The 20,126-nt window shown below is 46.4% G+C and overlaps 2 protein-coding genes across 2 annotated transcripts in view; both read right to left on the reverse strand.

Moving 5' to 3' along the window:
* Positions 1–243: 243 nt before the first annotated feature.
* Positions 244–12,045, reverse strand: slc29a3 (solute carrier family 29 member 3). The gene is made up of 7 exons (XM_018738052.1): positions 11,934–12,045; positions 9,749–9,871; positions 8,896–9,266; positions 5,160–5,242; positions 3,973–4,199; positions 3,102–3,264; positions 244–992 (listed from the first exon to the last, which is right to left on the reverse strand). The coding sequence occupies exons 3-7, from the start codon at positions 9,220–9,222 to the stop codon at positions 347–349; spliced, it is 1,446 nt and encodes a 481-aa protein (XP_018593568.1). The 5' UTR covers positions 9,223–9,266; positions 9,749–9,871; positions 11,934–12,045; the 3' UTR covers positions 244–346.
* A 3,572-nt stretch (positions 12,046–15,617) lies between these two features.
* Positions 15,618–20,126, reverse strand: part of unc5b (unc-5 netrin receptor B) — a 54,562-nt gene continuing 50,053 nt past the window's right edge. Inside the window, exons 14-17 of the mRNA XM_029254036.1 lie at positions 19,966–20,115; positions 19,512–19,676; positions 19,098–19,276; positions 15,618–18,454 (exon numbers count right to left, since the gene is read on the reverse strand). Of these exons, the coding sequence (XP_029109869.1) occupies positions 18,289–18,454; positions 19,098–19,276; positions 19,512–19,676; positions 19,966–20,115 (660 nt within the window). The 3' untranslated portion in view covers positions 15,618–18,288. The remainder of the gene's footprint in view (positions 18,455–19,097; positions 19,277–19,511; positions 19,677–19,965; positions 20,116–20,126) is intronic.

Below are 20,126 nucleotides of genomic sequence, written 5' to 3' on the forward strand. Positions count from 1 at the left end.
TTCGGGTCAGAGTGCTGCTGCGCTGTCAAGCGCAGGTGGTCCCCAATTTACGACGGGGTTACGTTCCGCAAAACCCGTCGCAAGTCGAAAATGCATTTAATACACACCCCTGCGTGGCAGACTGGGACATGTGGATCGCTGCTGCTGTCCAGCATCGCGAGAGAGTATCGCACCGCATATCGCTTGCCCCGGGGGGGGATCAAAATTCAAAGTACGGTTTGTACTGAATGTCTTTCGCCAGCTCATAGTCGTAAAGTCGAAAAAAATCCTAAGTCGAACCGTCGTAAATCGGGGACCACCTGTACTCTGTTTGGACTACGAGGTGGGCGCAAGCCCTGCCGTTCTGTCAGATGCAGTGGACAACAAGCACGGAGAAGGCTGACCCAGTTGCCAAGCCCAGTGTGAGGAAGAAGGACATGACCACTCCAGTGGGCTCTGCCAACTCTCTTGAGACCACTTTGGGCCCATAAATCATGGGCAGGGTACCCAGGTAGCCGTTGCTGAGGCCCAGCACCGAGACAAACACCACGGGGAAGAGGTCATGGCTGAAGAGAACCATATGCATGTGGTCACGAGGCTGGTAGTTGCAGAACATGAAGAGAGGCACCAGGACAGTCCTCAAAAGGACCAGTATGGGCATCAGCGGGCTGGTGGGGCCTGGTGCCTGAAGCCAGGCCGTGGCCTGCCGGCCGCAGAAGTCTGCTGCGTTATACAGGAAGAAGCTGGTGAGTGGCACAAAGTAGGTGGTAGTCCAAGGGCTCCCGGAGTCCTGGTGCACCGACTGGATGCCCGACGATACAGCTGGGAAGACGATTATGGAAATGAAAAAGACGTAGAACACGCAGAAGCCTAGCGTCCATGTCTTCTTCAGGATGGGCTTCAGGGGGGGGGCGGACCCCCCATTTTCAGGTCCCGGAGGCCTGTCCCCGTTTCCGAACGCACCATCGGAAAGGATCCCGGCACCACAGCATGCCCCTGCTGACATGTAGTGCCTGAGGTGGGAGGGAGGGAGAGAGAGACATGCCTAGGTCAACAAATGTTATTGGTTCACGGTGATCTGGAGGTTATTTCTGGGAAAATAGGCTGCAAGGCATGGTATACCCTGGTCAAGAAGTCAGTGCGTCACAGGGCAATCGCACGCACGCATGCACCCACATACAAACTGCAGGCCATTAGAGTCACCGGTTAGCCCAAACATGTCTTTGGACTGTGGAACGAAACCAAAGCACCCAGAGGAAAGCCACGCTAACGTGAAGAGAACGGACAAAGTCCGCACAGACCGAACGAAAATCGAACCTACGTTCAATCGCACACCTGTGCTATCCATTGTGCACCATGCCACCTGTACAAAAGTATACACACTATTTTAATCCACCTTCAACTAGTATTCTGCAGCTGACTGGCATCCTGTGTACCCTGCCTTGCGCCGTGCTTCCAGGAAAGGGTATGGGCCACTGTGACCCTGCCAAATGGTTATCAACACTGAGTGACTGAGTCAATTTAATTACTCTTGTCAAACTAACTTCCTGGACAAACCACAAGACTGCAGAATTAAAACATGCTTAATATTAACAACCACTTTAAGAACAATCTTCGCAATCTCACGTGGGATGAATTTTACAAAAATACAAACCAGCATCTAATGTACAACATTTGGACAACTCACTTATGCTACCTATGACACAAGTCTATCTGGACGTGTATCTCTTGCCTGGGTAACAACTCTGTTACTTCTGTAATAGATTTATTCATTTAGCAGATGCTTTTCTTCAAAGCAACGTGAAAGAATAAACTAATATTTAAGACACCTTTATCCAAAGTGACTTACAGTGCTAGATACACTGCACTGAACTCCCTGCAGTCATTCACTGATCTTTACACCACTTTAATGTAACACATACATGCACACAATCCCGGGCAATTCAGAATCAACAACTGACAGTAAACTCCTGTGTTTGGACTGCGGGGGGTGTAAACCCAGACCACACAGAGGAAACCCACAAAAATATAGGGAGAAATAATATTTCATCCTAGATTGCAACCATCTCATTATTCTCTCATCCGAGCACTTAATCTGTAGTGACCTAACATTAATTCATCTTGGAATACAGTGTTCAAATAGAGAATGAACACCAGTAACAATAACAATAATAACAATAAAGCACGTGAAGTCCCCACTATTGTCACCCAGTGGATATTCGAGAAACTGCAGCTGTTTGTTTCCTACACAATCGAGCCAGTTACTGCTGACCCCACCAAGACTGCTGATGTTCAGTAGGATTCATATGACATAAACCAAAAGTTGTTTTACTTTAACAAAACAGTAAAGACAGGAAATAGTATTTTTGGATGTCCAGCCATGCCCACAAACATTTATACTAGTATAGATGCAAATTAAGGGGTTTTCAAAAAATTAATTGCGGTTCAATGCAACAGTAAAAAAGTGAGTTCTCAACAAGTGCGCTCAGCAATTTCAACCTATGCAACGTCACGCTAAAATCCTAACCTGAAAAAATAAGAGGATGAAAAACCATCTTAACCACAGCCCATTACAACCATGGAAGGGCACCATTTTTGTAGTGCAAACAAAAAAATCATCTAGAGTCAAAGGTGGAAGATTAACAACCCCGATGCAGAAAATGCTGGAGGCAGGCGGGGGGGAAGGGGAAAAAAGAAAAAAAAAAAAAAAAACCACTTGCAAGACAAAAAGAAGTGCCTAGTTTCGAGAGCTGACGAGTTTCACTGAACTGTGGTTTTCCTGACCGCTCGGTGAAACTCAGCAGGCCTTTCTACTATCTGTTCCTGTTCCCGATCTCGACTGCACCGGTTACGCACTCAGGCCAGCATCTCTGACAAACCGACGCATGGAAGCCCCAGATTTTTAATTAGACGTGTGTGAAATGTCAAGGATTTTGCATCACTAGAATGAGAGAGAAAACTGTGGGGTAGCATTTCATTTTCAACTTCCCAGAACTGAGCTGCCCGACGGCGGTGTCCAAAATTGCCGACGTCGTTCCTGCCGCCACGTTGACGCGGCTCTTCAAGCACTACTCATAGGTATCTGCGTGTGCGATTTCCTTTTGCACCCGCACAGTACTGACCGTGAATATTCCAGCTTGGGCAGGACGAGGTACAAAGCAATGCAGAGCAGGGTGAAGACATCAGCGGTGAGGAAGTACGCCAGAGCGCTGTCCGTCACATCGTTGGCCACCGTCAGGTCCACTATGGAAGCCACTGCACTCAGAGTGCCTCCCATCGCTTGGCCTGAGGACACGAGTATGCACATCATTACTCTCAACAGCTCCGTTTGCACCACACTGTGCTTCAGTTATATAAATCACAGATTGATGCAAGACACAATATGTCGCAACAGGACATTTTGTCAGTATTTAGGCAAAAACACACACACAGTTTCATTTGAAGAACAAAGCAGCTTCTGTACTGATGAAGTGAAGTAAATCATATTACATAAAGTTCACACAGTGGCCAGTTAATGCAACTAATACACTAAAGTCCTTTTTGCAGAAACAGTTTTGAATACTCCAGTGTGAGTATATGTTTGGGTGCCAATCTGATGTGGTAGATTATCACAGATAAAGTGATGTTTCCATTTCCACAGAAGTTATTTTTAAGTACAACAAACAAATAATGTCTTCTTTACTGAATTAAAATTGTTTGCTTTTTTTAATTTCCCTAAACGGATTGTTAACTATGGAAATCTTATGGTAATCTGTAAGTCTTAACATGTACACTGGAGTTACCAAGAAATACCTTACAATATTAAAACATGCAATACTGACTAGCAGTCACAATGCATACATTATAATATAAGATAGAACTTTATTCATTCCGAAGGAAATTCTTGTGCCTGAGATTGCTCAACAGATTAACCACAACAATTAAATATAAAAGTTTTTTAAAAAAAAGTCAAAGTGTTGCATAACGTGTACGTATGTGACGTAGCGCACCCACCAGATATGAGAGCCTGGGAGATCCTCATGGGGAAGTGACCGCTGATTCCAAAGATGCTGCCCGAGAACAGGTTGGAGGCCCCGCTGACGAGTGCCACGCAGGCTAAGGTTCCCGAGAAGAACTCGGTCCGGCAGCCCGACACGTCCACCTTGACCAGGGCCGTGGTGACGACGAACACGGCCAGGATGACGACGAGCGAGGAGATGATCCGTGCGGAGGGGGACAACCTGCCAAACAAGTTCATTGTGCGCTGCTTCACGCATCTCGAAACGCTTAATGTCTTCATATAGTTTATCACGGAGAACACCTGATTATTGTGTTTCAACCATATTCAATTATGGATACGTCCACGCAGATCACAAAAACCTGAAATGTGTTGTTTTCTACTTTCTGTGGTATTATATATGCAGCAATTTCTTTACAATCCTTACTGTTTATTGCAGATCTTCAAGTTGTCACTAATTAGACAGCAATGCAGTGTAAAAGAGTAAAGTATAAACGTATGTTTCAATATTACGAGTGTTCAAGTCTGGCAACGGTCCTCTCAAGAAGGTCAGAAGCGGAACTCAAACAGCCAGAGGAAAATTTTAGGGAAACTTCCCTTTATCATGCCATCATCTAGAATATTGGTCTCATAAGACTAAATTGAATTACAGACTATTAAAACAGGAAAAAACACAAACAGAGTGCTTTTCAGATCGCATCCGGCAGCCCCGACTACATAAGATGGAGCTGAACATTCTGATCTGACCTGGGAAGATCACTGGAGCAAAACCACACTATATTGCATTAGTCCCAGCTGATGTGAAACTTGCCGTGAATAAGCACTTTCTGCAAGCGACTGAATCGCATTGTAAGGACAAAAACGTCTTTCAGAACCTCTTCGATACACTTTATTCTGAACGGCTGGGAAGCCTAATGACATACTTCATGTTAAGGATCATCCGCAGCTATGTAGCTACTTCAGTGCAAACAAAAACTCTACCAGCTCTGAAGTTAGAGACACTACAAAGACATTACCCAACATGCAGTTGTAGGAAAGGTACTACAGTATTCGAAATGATAAAATAACCCTAATACAGAAAAACGGTAAACATGAATGGAAAGAGGGGAGGTGAAACTCCCTCCCTCAATCCATTACGACTATGCGGAGGGGTGTAGCTTGAGCCAGGTAGTGGGTAACATACCTGTTGACCAGGAGGTAGTTGAGCACCAGGCAGAGCACTGAAGGCACAGTGGAGGCAATGGCCAGGTAACTCTCAAAGTAGTCCTACAATCACAACAAAAAAATGCAGCCCCATCAGAGTAACTCTAAAAACATACCAGAAAGTGAAAAATAGTGCTTCATTGAAATCTTCAAATTGCAAGCCATTGAAATGTATTCAACTTTGTGCATTTTCATTCAGAATGAAACTCACAACACTTCTGGGATAAAATATGAAACAGCACAAAGACTACAGCAAGTGAACAAAACAACAGAAACACCACAAGAAAATTTTAATTTTGCAGTAACTACATCACAGTTAGAACACAACTGCAAGGCTGAGATACATTAGCTCCACTGTCAATTAACAGTATGTGTAAGCTATAAAGGAGGTACGACAATTAGAATTTTCGTAAGCAAGTTCTCAAAACAACGTGGAGCAAAGCGACCAACTATTCAGTGCTTCGCTCGCAAAAACTGCAAAAATTGTGTTAAGAGGACTCGTCTCAAAAATAATGGCAGCACGTGTCCCCCCATGGACACACTGCATCAGCAAAAAGGAACGGTGATCACAAGTAGAAGCTCACCAGCAAGGATAGGCATACACTTCACATAGCTGATAACTGCCACAAAAGTACAGTCTCAAAAATTACCCCTGAACTGAATCAGCACCTCTCCAATTCAGCCTCAACAAAAACTGTACATCGTGAGCTTTACAAAACTGAAATTTATGGCAGGGCTATCATTCGGTAAAAACGCTTGTACCCAAGGCCAACACATAAAGACGCATAACCCGGTGTAAGAAGAACAAAACCTGGACCCCTGAGCAGTGGAAAAAAGGAATACGGTCTGATGAGTCATCTTTCACCTCATTTCCTACATCTGGACGGGTTTACGTTTGGAGAGAGCCAAAGGATGCCTTCAAGCCACAATATCTGTTGCCAACTGTTAAAAATGGTGGGGGATCTGTAATAGCAAAGGCGGCCTTCTCGTGGGAGTCATTAGGTCTGATGACTGCTCCGTATAACGGCCAAGGAATATGAGACCATTTTACAGGACCAAGTACACCCAATGGTGCAAACACCGCTCCCTCATGATGTTCCTATATTCCAGGGTGATGAATACCAGGACCAAGTCAAATGCCTTACGTGGCCTCTCTAGTCAGCAGATCCAAACATCATCAAACCTTTATGGCAAGTTCTATAGTGCAGAGTACATTTCTACCTCCTTCATCTCTCTGATGAGAACTGGAGGCCTTTCTTCTTGAAAAATGGTGCAATATCCCACTACACGGCATTTAGAACTCATATGAGAGAATTCCAAGAAGGATTAAAGCTGTTCTGAAGGCAAAGGGTGGCCCTACTCCTTATTAAGCCCTGATTTATTAATATATTGTTATGTTGTTTATTAGTTTTTCAACCCCTTTTGTATGGTGCAGCAGATGCCTCCTAAATCCAACATCTTCTGTCAAACAACGCTGTGTCCACATAACAAAACCTACAGCTTGCTGCATACTGCTGTGCACACTGTTCACATACTGCAGGTTCATATCAGGCCTTACATTAATGCAGTACATTTATGATCAATCAGAGTTGGGTACTTTTACCCTTTTTTCAATCGGGTGATTAAAATTGAAGAGACTGGCTATAAAGCCGATACGCAAAACAAGTTAAAAATGTTTGAATGTTCCTCGCCACAGATATTTTACTGTTTCCAACCAGATGTGAATCTGAATTAAAATTAATAAGCATAACAACTGTGATACTGCTGCAGATGGGGGGGACGTGCACATGACATTCACATTGATCGCCCCTCTCTCTTCTTCCTTTCAGCACAACATGAACACAGAAAGGGCAAGCAGAATTTTCTTTTAAAATCAGAAGAAGCTGTACTTTCCTGTCTTCCTTTTATACTTGCATCCTGGCTCTCAATTCAGCCCTGGTAGAGTGTATTTACCTCTTTATTATGCAGTTACGCATTTACTTCTTCTTTGGTACACTTCATTTTACCGCACACCTCACTATAGGACACAAAGTCAATAACAAAGCATTTTTTCCAACAATGAATGTGTAAGAATAGCAGACAATCTCGACAACGATCGATTAAGCATGTTTCGGGAATGAAACTGATACAAAAACTAACAGTCAGACAGGTTGTGTTGGGAGCAGAACTGGGGAGATCTGGTATACGAGAGAGAGGAAAACATCTGCTTGATGGGTAACACTTGGAGAGAAGCTTTGTATAAATAAAATCTTAAAGCACTACTGTGTCTCATCATCAAGTCTTCAAAGAAGCATCAAAACAAGATCAATTGCACCAGCCCCAATGACCACAGTCTGATTTACTAGGGTTCCATGTGGGACAGGACATGTGTGACAGAATGACAGAGCAAAAGATCCACTTTTCCCATCTCAACTTCCCTCTATTATTCTGCTAACGTAGCGACGATTGTCTGTCGCCCTCCAAAACGCTAGTCTACCCTCTCAGGCCCATTCCCCGAGTGACACTGCTTCACGTGAGTGAAATGGATGCCTCGGCTTCCCTCAAAACCCAACATGCACATCATCGCAGCTACGCTTTGTGTCTGCATTCTTTTGCAAATTAGGGCCCGTTTTCCAGGACAAGGGCTGAATGTGTCTGCTGACCCAGTTTGGGGACAAGGGTGAACTCAATAGCTTCTCTATCCTCCTCCTCGTGCTTCGCACATCCTATCAGAACGAAACAACAACACAGTTCCCCTGTGGAGAATTATGTATCCACAGAGCACTTAGACCAATCTTGCATAGTTATTTTGGTAATAAACGTTGTTTCTTTCCCTTTCAACTCCCCATGTAGCAGTCCACTTTACCCTCTCTGTTCCACCAGCACATTCCTGCTTTCTGGAGGTTGCAAGTTTTAACGGGGGCCCCGTGCCTGCTATAGAGAGCCTTAGTGCCTCCAGCTGTTGTGGGAGCTTCCCAGGCCAGATGCGACTCGGTCACGCCCAGTCTCCTAGTAACATGTCTCACATGCGACAACCTTGTGGTGCATTTCCTCATATCACCCTCACCGCTAAACTGCTGTGCTCAGCACTTTCGTGACATTTATGCAGCCCTTGTAAAGAGCAGTTTATTACTAATCGGCTTAACGTTCACGAGGCAGAGAACAGGATGTAGCAATGAAGCAGGTGCTTTTTTCACTGTGAGAAACGCAATTATAGAACAAGAAGCATTAACCATCAGCACGTTGGAACTCTTCAGTGGTGATTAAAATAAAGAGACTAAAAGCATTCTGTGCTGATGTCCCACCAGTCAGTGGCTGGTTAAGAGTCTCCATCTGTATACAATTAAATGTGCATCTGACTTTTCAGTTTCATTAATTTTAAAAGGAGAAGATTTACAAGAGTGGCAATTCAGAGCTAAAAAAAAAAAGGGTCAGCAAAAAACATCAAATGATAAATTAATCTATACTCCTATCATTAATAACCTCTTGCCTAATGGAGGGCCATGGTGATCTGGAGCCTAAGTGGGAAGCTCAAAGCATGAGGCAGGGTGCACCCTAGATGAGAGACAGTCTATTACAAGGCACATGTCTTTGGATTGCAAAAGAAAAGGAAACTCCCTAGAGTAAACTCACAAAAACAGGGAGAACAGCTGTAAACAAGACCGAGGCTGTGAAGCCAGAGTCACTGGGATCAGGGGGTCAACATACACAAGGAGACCGGGGCATATCGCACTCACACTGAGCTCAGAGTGTGACTCTCCGTGGCCTTCAGGGTCAGACTCATTTCCCAGCTTGTACATCCAGTAGTGCTTGGCGGTGATGAAGAAGTTCCAGGGCAGCAGAGAGCCGATACCCAGGAGGAAGAAGATAATGTAAACCATGTTGTAGGTGTCTTCGGGGCGGTGGCGGACCACCAGGGGACCGGCTGGATGCTCGTCGGCCAGCAGGGCAGTGCCGTCCGACACGTCATCCGGGCCTTCCTCCTTATCCTCCTCATTTACAGAGTGGACAGGGGTCCCATAGGAGGAGTTCACACTGGCCTGAAAGGCATCTGTGACATCCATTGTCAAGGAGAGGAGGGGGAAGACAGAGGAGTGTTGAGTGGGACCTGAGGGAAGGAAGAAGGGAGGAGAGGAGGACAAAAGATGAGAAAGGGAGGAAAGAAGACCAGGATCCAAGATAGAGGGTTGACACAGAAGACAACCTACATCCTGAAGAAGGAAGAAAATACCACCTAGACTACAAAGGCAGCCGTCATGACTATTTACTTGGAATAAGAATGATTAAAAACTAGGAACCATTACAGACATAACATTAGGAAATAAAGTAAAACCACTTGGCTAATAGGAAACTGAGAATTAAATGTAAGTTTGTATAATTCCCTTACCGTAGAAAAATCACCCCAACACAACCACATATCAAATTTTATAGAATTCTTTGCACAATACACCCTTATTTATGCTGATTCACAGACAAACCACTGAAGACTGCTTCAGCCCATTAACACATAAGGGAAGCTGCATATTTCATTTAAAGCATAACACACACACACAAACATGCAAGTGCTTCTCCTCGAGTTCTTGCACTAACCTGGCGAAGCCCTCCTTTCCTCCCGTGTCACTCAGAGGGTACGACTTCCCCGGGCTGAGGGACCGAGGCGAGCCCGGGGACCAACCCCCAGGGACTAGACCTTCTCCCGCTGCTCGAGTAAGCCTGCCAATGAACACATGACATTAGAGAGCAAAGGTGTGTGTGTGAAAGGGCACCACTAGAAAACCGTTTTATCCGCCACTGTATCGCCACTTCCTTGTATATACGGCCAACCGTGTGACTCCATGTGAGGGGAGAACTTAACAGAAACTGGGACAAGGGTGTGAGGGTCACACAGACAATATGCATGAGGGGTCCTCGTGGCTGGCAGCCACACCTGACATTCCAGTTGCAGACAGCACATGCGATCAGGGATACACACATCATTTCTGTGTGTAGACACATAGACTCTGTAATACAGAATTACAAATGTCTGAAAGTCCATTGAAAACAGACATTTTTATATTATTCACTATTAAACTGAACCAGGAAGTCTCCTTTTCCAGGAGAAACCTAGAGAGCAAGTATGACAACAAATGACCACCCTAATACGCCTGCATGTACCATGGAAACAGAAGAAGCCTGCAGCACAACTTGGTCCAGAAGCCCATCGAGAGACGCCGATCACAGTCAACACGGCTGTCCAAACTCAGCGCAAAATGAACATGGCGGTTTTCTGTCGTGTCGTGTCTGTCCGGGTCACCTGGCTTTCAAACAGCAAGAGAAACCCACAGGCACGCACGCACACACCTGTGGATTTTATCTACTTAATTTCTTAATCACTCCATATATGTTGAGAGCTGTGCCCTATTGCACCACTGGATTTTCTATTCTTTTTGTTTTGGCCATTGTTTCTTTTGTGTCTGCCTTTCCTTTTAAGCGTCTGACAGAGTGCAGATAAACAGAACTGAAGAAACGACAAGAAATACAAGGAATTGAAAAGAATGACAGCTGGTTTATGTGTCAAGGGCGCCAACCGAAGAAAATGAAGACACGTTGACATTTCCACGGAGTTCGCGCTGTCCGCTTTTCAGCAGCACACGAAAATGACGTTTTTTGCCTTCATTTTCACTACAACCGTGTTAGAACATCTTGCCCCTTGACCTGCAGATCAACAAATTAAACTGTCACTGTAACACATCACACGTGGAATTGAAATGTGTCACAGCATTTTCACCTGCACCACACTTAAATAAGGTACAGATACAACACAGTACAGCAGTTTCCCCTACGAACACACACGGGTGAGATCCTTCAAGATGGTAACACACAGCAGCGCTACAAATGATTCCAACAGGCCTTGGTGGGGTTGGTTTACCCACTTTTAAAAACCTCAGTAGAATCCAAGTGTCTAGGAAGAACTGGCTTTGGAGAAGAGCCATTAACAGCCATTATCTTTATTTTTTTAAATGACTCATTAAGCTGGCACTTTCCACCAAATAAATTTGGAGTGGGAAATTTATATACTAAGCTTCTTACACTTAGTTACCCGTTTCTTCGGCGTCAAGCATCCTACAGCATCGCAGTGAGTTTCGAACCTGGGTCTCCCAATTGCAAGGTTATCGCTCTAACCACTATGTCCCCTCCCTCCCTGCCGCCCAACATTTTCATCATTTACATTTATTCATTAGGCCAACGCTTTTACAGTGTAGGTAAGGTACTCAAAATTATTTACCCATACAGCTAGGTAATTTGTAGTGGAGCAATTCAGGGTAAGCACCTTGCTCGAGGTACTGGACAGTACAGCCAGGTGGGTATCGAACCTTTAGATTCAAGGCAGTAACTGTCTCATCATCATCATCATCATCATCATACCAAGTCTTCATCAACATCACATCATCCGACTCCTTAATGACGTCACCAGCCGTCATCACACGACGAGACTCGACGGAGGAGGAGACCGACCATCAGCGGAACAAACTGCAGTCACACAGAAACCAGACTTTTTTTTTTTTTCTCCCCCCCTTTAATATATTACTGCCACTTTCCTGCGTGATCCTTCCGATCTGTAGATCTGTATGTGCGTAAAGAATCCGACAGCAGAGCCGTGTGAACTGAAATCCAATGAATGAGGCGACACGGGGGGGGGGGCAGCGCACCTTCACTACAGGCTCAGCCTCAGGTGCTGCGTTCGCCTCACCAGCCCTTCGGAGAGGGGTAACTAAAGAGGTGCAAAAGAACTCACCTGCAGTCCCGCCGAGCCTCTCATTCCACCAACACGACCGCAGCGCTAAAGGAGAGAAAACCATTTCCTGCGCCGTCCGTCAGAATTCTGCCTTTCGCCGAGTCCCGCGACTCGCGCGAGCCTCTTCTGGCGCTTTCCCCAGAAGCGCTCCTCATTCCCTGGCTGCGCTAGGAGACCAGAGCAGTAGAGTGCAGATACACTGATGCCGACGAACGAAGCTTTTGGGCCCTCAGGAACACTGATTCCCGAACGCTCCTGTGCTAAGCATGCTGTGAGACCAGAAATATGATACAGGAAGACGAAATTTTTTTTTTTCCATATTTTTAACTTTGCATACCAAAACAAACAACCGCACATAATTAGGTCAGCAATGAATAAAGTGAAGACCACCATAATCAAATGCAGATACACTCGTTCAGACATCCAGGAAGGCTAAAGCAATAGGTACAGATAGTCCGATTAAAAACCGCAACAAGAGTTAGCGGATACATAGACTGCAGTTATTACCGAGTACAGATTGAGTGTTTTGGGCGTGTAGTAAGGCCAAAATAACAGAGCATAGAGAAACTGGAAGAATGAACTTTTTTAAAGGGACAGGCGGATATTCGGAGCACCATCATTTAAAGATAGTTGTTAATTTAATTTTTAAACAATAGCAAAGAACAGCTGTGAATCTTTATCGTTGCTTAAACTTGAGGATTTCAGGAAAGAATTTTTTTACTAACAGAATATAGCACATATAAAGCAGGCCTATAGATAAGGTGAGCTATAAATTAGCTATACACAGAATACGATGTAGTAATATTCTGCCAGAGGACCCATGATTTCTTTGTCTTGGGCTGTGGGTTCAGATGTGGCTCAGTCTGTGCAGAGTTGCATTCTCATGGGTTTCCTGGGTCTGGCTGCTCTGGTTTCTTGCCACTGACCAAAAAAAAAAAAGTTTCTCTGGTCGGCTGGTGACTGCTTCCTGCGGCGTGTGCATGTGCATCTGCATGCGCTTCCCAGACCGCAGGCCTGCCTCACCACCCTGTACCACCAGCCTAGGCTCCGTCCGGCTCGGTTAGCGGTGTCCGTTAACGCAAATGAACACGTGTGAATCCAGCTGGTGGCGCTGTGGAACAGGGTAAAGTCGTGCGGAAGAAATGGAGCCGAAGACAATCTCCTAGATGACACTTTTCTCCACGGCACCTTACAGCGTTAAGGTTACAATTTTTCACCCGTGTATGCAGCTGGGTTATTTTACTAGAGCAATTTAGGATAAGTACCTTGCTCGGGGTACTACAGCCGGAGGTGGGGATCGAACCCGCGACCTTCCGATCCGCAGGCAGCGGCCCTAACCTGTACGGTACCGGCTGTCCCGAAGGTCCCGAAGGTCAAAGGTTAAAAGGACGCTCTTGTCGGACCCTAAGATCTTCGGAGGCTGGGGGAGGGACTAGAGGGAGCCGAAGGGAAAGGATTGTACGGTATTGGGTTACGCGGCCTTGAACGCTCTTAGTAACACAGTTCCGCGTAGAGCGCCGTTGCGCTGCAGCCGCTCGGCGGAAAAAGGGCCGCGTTATGAATGGGTCCCAGGGCTCCGTTTCAAAGGAAGATCACATTTCTCCGGTTAAAACCCAGACAGACTAATACGCCTCTTTGTCTCTCTTTTCCTCGCGTACATAACCGAGTCCATTGTGCAGGAGATAAATAAAAAGCCCTCAGCTTTTCTCTGTCATTTAAAGTCAATAAAGGCCGGGGCTAAAATGTTCAATTATGCGCTCGGATCGAGCGAAATGCTCAAAGCGATGCTTTTGAAACCGTGTTACCTTATGAGCGGAACAGTTGGTGGATGTTACGACGAAACTCGACCGGCAAGAGGAGAGTCTTCATATGTTGTATTGTATTACTGTGAAGCGTCCGCCTGCGTTCACCTTCCAGTTGAGATTTCATTCCCACAGACAGACTATGCCTTTTTTGCACAGCCTGGAATTTTTTTTTTTTGGCTATAATGGACATCAATTCCAGAGAAATAAAGTAATGTCAGATATAATTTTAAAATAAGATTTAAATTTCTCAACCTTTATACAAATAGGCCATCAATTCCCATTATTTTTTTTTTTATAAACTACATTTCTAATGGCTACGTACATGTTACAGTGAGTATAATTTTGATTTCGTCGGTAATGTGCGCCGAGTCAAGTGTCTCATTGTATGGGGATCCAGCAGCTCAGATAAAACTGAGTAAAGTTGTACAATTTCTTAATAAAAGTACAGGGATATGTCCTTATAGCCCCCAACATAAATTAAACCTGTTCCTAAAGTGGGAAAAACTTGCAAAATGTCACCAAGTTCTCAGGTCTTGAACAGCAGACATATTTACATTTAATCAAGAGTACATGGTCAAACTGGTGCAACATGTTACAATTACATATAACTAAATGCTTAATAAACACTTACACTGTTCACCTACTCATTACGATGTTCCTGAGCAACAAAACTAATCTTTTCCGTAACCGGTAACGAACACATAATATGTCCAAAATTTACGGACTTTGTGCTGAATGACAGAGTGTTCGTAGAAATGCTATTTGTTGTGCAGTGCATATTTCTTGGGACTCAGATGAAGGTGTATATTATATTCATTTTGATCTAAATTAAGGGGGGGGGGGGAGACATACCTGTAAACTTCCTCACCATTGAACTGCAATTCTTTTGCATGAAACAACTGTTTCCCCCCCCCCCCTTTTTTTTTTTTTTTTTTTAAAAGAAGCCACAGTGAAAAATATTTCCATCACAGCATCTAAGATATCATAAAACATGTAAACAGAGGGGGGAAAAAAAAAAAAATATTTCATGGATTTTTGAAAATGCACTTTGTCGAACATCTGTTAAATCATCACTATTTGCACGTGATTTAATGTGCGATAGAGAAAATCTCTGGCATTTGCGCTTGTGTGCTGCGATGCTCGACAACGTGATGTTACATGTGCTCCACATTATGCAGGAACGATGCAATCGATGCCTTTACTGGCAACTGCACCCGTCTCCGCCCATGAACTCCTGCTGACGTTCGCCACCCTCCCCACCCGGTTCAAGAAAACAGGCCACAGTTGGAGGCTTCAGATTCTTGTTAAACTAGGAAATATAATTTATTGCATAAAAATCATTTTAGTTACAAGTAAGAAGGCTAAACATTTATTTACAATTGGTAGTTTACAGTGTTAAGGAAACATTTGTCTGAGCATTTTTTTTTTTCAATCCATTACAAAAAAAGAGGCGTCGAATTGTACGTAAGCAGGAGCTCTCTGCCTGGCGCACACGTGCGGCGGGGGCCGGGTGGTGAACGAGCGCGGTCGGGTTCGAGGACGACGAGGAGGGATGGAGGACGCCGAGGGGCCTGGGTGGGGTGGGGGCGCTGCGCTGTGACCTCCGACCCGATGAGAACGCACCGGCCCCATGTCACTCGTTACGCCGAGCCTCCTCATACGCTAATGACGCTCTTTAAGGGGTCCCCGTGGGAAGCGAGGGCACAAAGGCAGTTAGCAGTTCTACACGCCGCTGTCTTGGCTGATGGGCGGGAGGCCCTGGAGTGCAGAACTAGATCCCCTCCCTTTCACCACTAGCACACGTTCCGTTTCATGTTCAGCAGCTGCAGGGCGCTGTCACCTACTCCAGCAGCACAACAACAAAGTGAAGCTGGTTGTCTTTTTTTTTTTTTTTTTTGTTGCATGTCATTGATCCGTATCTGTATCGAACAGAACAAGAAGAGTTGAGGCCACCGCTTGCTCTTGGCTCAGCACCGATGCTTGGAAACCCTTCGCAACAACGTCCGGTTTCTCCAAACCGCCGAAGGCGGAACGTCGCTCCCCCGGCTCAACGTCGTCGGTTTTCGCTCGTCGGAACCGCCGTTCCGTTGCGGCCGAAGGGGGCAAAGGCGTTTCCGAGAGCCGGCGGAACACCTCCCCTTCTGCGGAATGACAATACGGCCCTGTCTACCTCCGCCCGTCTCCTGTAGAAGTATACACTTTTTGCACACTGTACAGGGGCAAAAAAAAAAAAAAAAAAAAAGGCAAATTCTTCAGATGCGGCTGTTTTGTACTTGCATAGTACTTATTCGGAGAAACGACTCAAGAAAACGAAGCACACTCTCGCAGACCACAAGACGTTCGCTCAGGGAGTCGGTCCCAAAAAACAGGTCACGCGTTTACGGTTTCCGAGGGACGAAACGATACTGATGGTCTCTTCCTTTTCCTCTCTTCCTGACAGTCAAACACTTTAGCTTGTAACAGTAATAACCGTGTAATTGTAAAAATAATAAAAAACAGTAACAATAGTAATTAGAGCACTAATAATGCTGCTGCAGACAACGATAATCGCGATAGCGACAATAACTGTAATGATAAGAGACGAGAACGGAAATGATCCCATATAATATGAACGACCCCTGACTACAGCAGCTCATTAAGCACAAAGGACAGTTGAGAGAGCGACGGTCAAACAAAGAATTTTTATTTTTTTTTTTTTTTTGGAAAACTGACACCTACAGATCACACCCTAAACTTTAGCAGATCAGAACAACTAGACTTTCACGGTTGCGAAACCAATTAAAATCAAAGCCAGAATTTCCCAGGAGCCTCGGCAATCATTCAAGAATCGGACGCCGGTTACCATGCTGACCCCCAGCAGCCAATTAAAATCGCAGCCTCGTCCGGAAGCGAGTCGGATTCATGCGGCGGGTCACATCCAATTTAACAATTAAGAATTTTGCGGAATTAAGCATTTCAAAATTCGCCCTCACGCGCTTGGTCTCCGATTTCAAGGCTGCGATAATTACACGGATTTGCGGTTCGTTTCCTGCCATAATCTGTCTGCAGCTGCAACGTGGTCTTCGAGTCAGCGCGGTCTCCACGAGAGTCTGTCTCGCTGCGTTCCTGAATTTCTCCCAGCACCCTCTGCCAGCGTCGCCCACGCGCCCACCCGTCCTTGCCCCCCGCTGCCCCCTCCCACTCGTGCGATTCTGTGCCACCCCCCAAAACCTCCATCTGCCTCCAGCTTGAATCAGCAAGAAAACTCATCGAGGGAGCGGGTAATCGACTGAACGAGGGCCCTACAGCAACGCAAATGGTCCTATTTAGTTGCGATTGAGATAAAAAAAAAAAAAAAAACCTGGCATAAAGGTAAAAAGGAGTGAGGAAAAAAAAATCCAAAAATATGGACGAAAACGTAAAAATTGCGTTCCCTATAGGAAACTTGTAAGAGTTTACCAAAGGCGCCCTTCTGACTTTTTGCAAAAAAGAAACTGTGGGGGGAAAAAAGAGCAGATGGGGCAGAGCAAAGACGGGCAAAACTTTGGAGCAAATAGTGTTTCATGGGGAAAAAACGGAGGCTTTTGGTGGATTGCGGCCGCAGTCACTGCATCCCGATTCCGCCGGTCTAACGGACACACGTGGCCTCGTGCCACCTGCTCGTCGTCAGCACATACTGCCATCGTCACCAAAATTGAGAGAGAGAGAGAGAGAGAGAGAGAGAGAGAGAGAGAGAGAGAGAGAGAGAGACCAGCAGGATTCTGATTTGACCTGTCATGTGCCAGTTGGCGCTGACAGAAACAGGGCTGGACAGCTCGGTATGAGGAGCTTCATCCGCGCACCGTTCGTCTCCCGTCCGCTCGTCCGCGTCAGCACGTCCGGAACCCGAGGGCGTGAAGGATCCTCATCGTTAACCGGCCGCTGCTCCGAAACCGCGCTCCGAGCACGAGTTACCTCTCTTCGAAGCGCGTGTCGCTAGGAGACAAAGGCCTTCCGAGCACGACGACGGCGCCTACCGACCGAAAAGCGTTTCGTACCGAGCGCCCGCGTGACCGCGTGTCACCACACGTGTGCCGTTCCATACGTAACGCTTCCTACTTTACATCTAATCCCAATACGTTTTTGGTACTTCACTCTACTAATTGCAGGCCAAAAATCCTTACTTTTTCCCTGAAGAGAGTAAAAAAAAAAAATAAATAAATACATGGGCAAGTATTTCGCCGAGATCCCAAAACCGATATTGCACCGCAGGGTTGCGCACCTTCGTTTTCCCTTGCGGGAAGCCGACGCTCGCCCGCAACGGTCACGGCTGGTCACGGGGAGCGTGCGTAGAGGTGCCGAGCCCCGACGGAGGAGACGCGCGGGGAAGCGCGAGTTTAGGTGCCCTATCCCCCCCCCACCCCCTCGCTGACGACAAACGGCGTCCTTCATAGCAGGAAACACAGGTGAGGACTGGGACGCAACCGGGGTTCACGTGGCAAGCGACGCGCCGGCAGCGCTCGCGCACGCGTCCTCGCATGGGTACTGGTGGGTTTTTTTTTTTCTCTTTTGGCCGCGTGTCCGAGGGCCAATCAGCAGTCCCCTTCCGTCGTCATGACGACCAGCACCTCGCTCTTGCCCATCTCTTCGAGCGCAGTCGCCAGGGAGACCAGGTCTGCGTCACCTTGGTGACAGGCTTCCCATAGGTCAAGTAGCACACCTGTGGGGCTGGGTTTTGTTGCAAAATAGTTCAGGTACCTGTGAGGGTGAGAGAGAGAGAGAGAGAGAGAGAGAGAGGAAGGGGGAGTGAAGTTCTCTGACAAACATCACAAAAAAATTAGACTTAACCTTGAAGTCAGTGTGTGTGATAATTAGTCATCGCCCAATTTCAAAAAAAAAAAAAAAATACACAGAGCTACATTTAATATCCAGTGAGACTAAATTTTTTTTTTTGACAAAGCCCTTTAAATCAGGAACCCAAATGGACCGTCTCATTAGTCAGCCGGTCCTGGAAACTCGGCAAACATCGTTAACACCATGTGGCTTTAGAAAAGTGGTGTTCCATTAAGAGCGCGAATAATAAATGAAACCGAAAGTTATATTTAAAAAAAAAAAAAAAAGAAAAAGGTGACAGTCTAAAATAGTCTGAAACACATCATACGACTGCCATATTCCATAATATTTTTGAGACATGACATCCACTGGGTATTAAACATGTCACTGCTGGAGTGTAGATATTACATATTAATAATTCAGATCCATTTTCAAAAATAAGGTGTTGAATGTTAAGCGATAATTCCTCTTGTTTAGTGACAGTTTTTGCTTCAGAAACACGCGCACGCACACACACACACACACACACACACACAAAAGTGAGGGCAGCGTCAGTGCCACGGCCCACCTGTCAAAGCCCAGGCTGTGGGCAAGCAGCCTCCAATCACAGCCACGGGCGCTCGGGGCGTCCAGACTGGCACAGATCTTGTGGCGGATGGATGCAGGCAGCCGGAAGGCATAGGGCCCCACCTGGGAGGACGGCACACAGGTATCCCCGGACGGGAGGGGCGAGTGCGGCGGTAGAGTCTGGGAAAAGGAACAAAGTTGCAAAGAGACGGTGATTTGCGCCGTTTGGACGCTTCTGCGAAAGTGCTCCCCGAGTGTGAAGCGATACTACGTTCGTGTAAATTTCTGATATTTCCAATTTGTGTCTGAGGCCTTCATCCTCAGGCCCCATGAAGGACCCGGTTCCTCCCGCATGTTCTAAATTCATCCGCGCTACTTCGTGACGATCCCGCCGTCCCTACGAGGTGCTCGGTACCTCCTGGATGTCGGTGCGCAGCTGGAATATCTGCCCCTCTCCCTCCACCTGACGGACGCAGATCTTGCAGGTGAGCTGCGACACGGCCAGGCTTCCCCGCTCCAAGCTGAAGGCGCAGTGCAGCGGCCGTTGGCTGCCGCTCCAGATGTGGTAGAACGGGATCTCCTGTTTCGCGGCACCGTGGGACGAGAAGTCGGCCACAACGTTCTTTAAAGTTCCTAAACGGACCAGGCTGTACAGAGCTGTTCCGAAAAGTATCCTCGGGAAGCTGTCGTTCACCGAACGATACTCTCGGACTACTCGAGCGGACCAGTTCCGGAAGACGCGGCGCTTGAAACGTAATCAATTATTAACTGCGTGTATTTTATGCTTTTAATATATTTTGCATTAGAGCGCACGCAGTCTTTTGCGCTGCTGGATACGGGCAATATTGCCACGCCGTTCCGGTCCTGACCTGGTACTTGGCGAGAAGCTTGCTCCTCCAGTGGGAGTGCGGGATGTCGTGGATGGAGAGCCGCAGGTTGTGGTAGCTGTCCTTGAAGAGAAGCGGTTTGGGATCCTCCAGCAGCACTCCGCCCAGGCTGCGTTCCAGCTCCAGGACCTCCTGCGGAGACG

The sequence above is a fragment of the Scleropages formosus genome, chromosome 8 (genome assembly GCF_900964775.1).
Source record: "Scleropages formosus chromosome 8, fSclFor1.1, whole genome shotgun sequence".
Classification (NCBI taxonomy): domain Eukaryota; kingdom Metazoa; phylum Chordata; class Actinopteri; order Osteoglossiformes; family Osteoglossidae; genus Scleropages; species Scleropages formosus.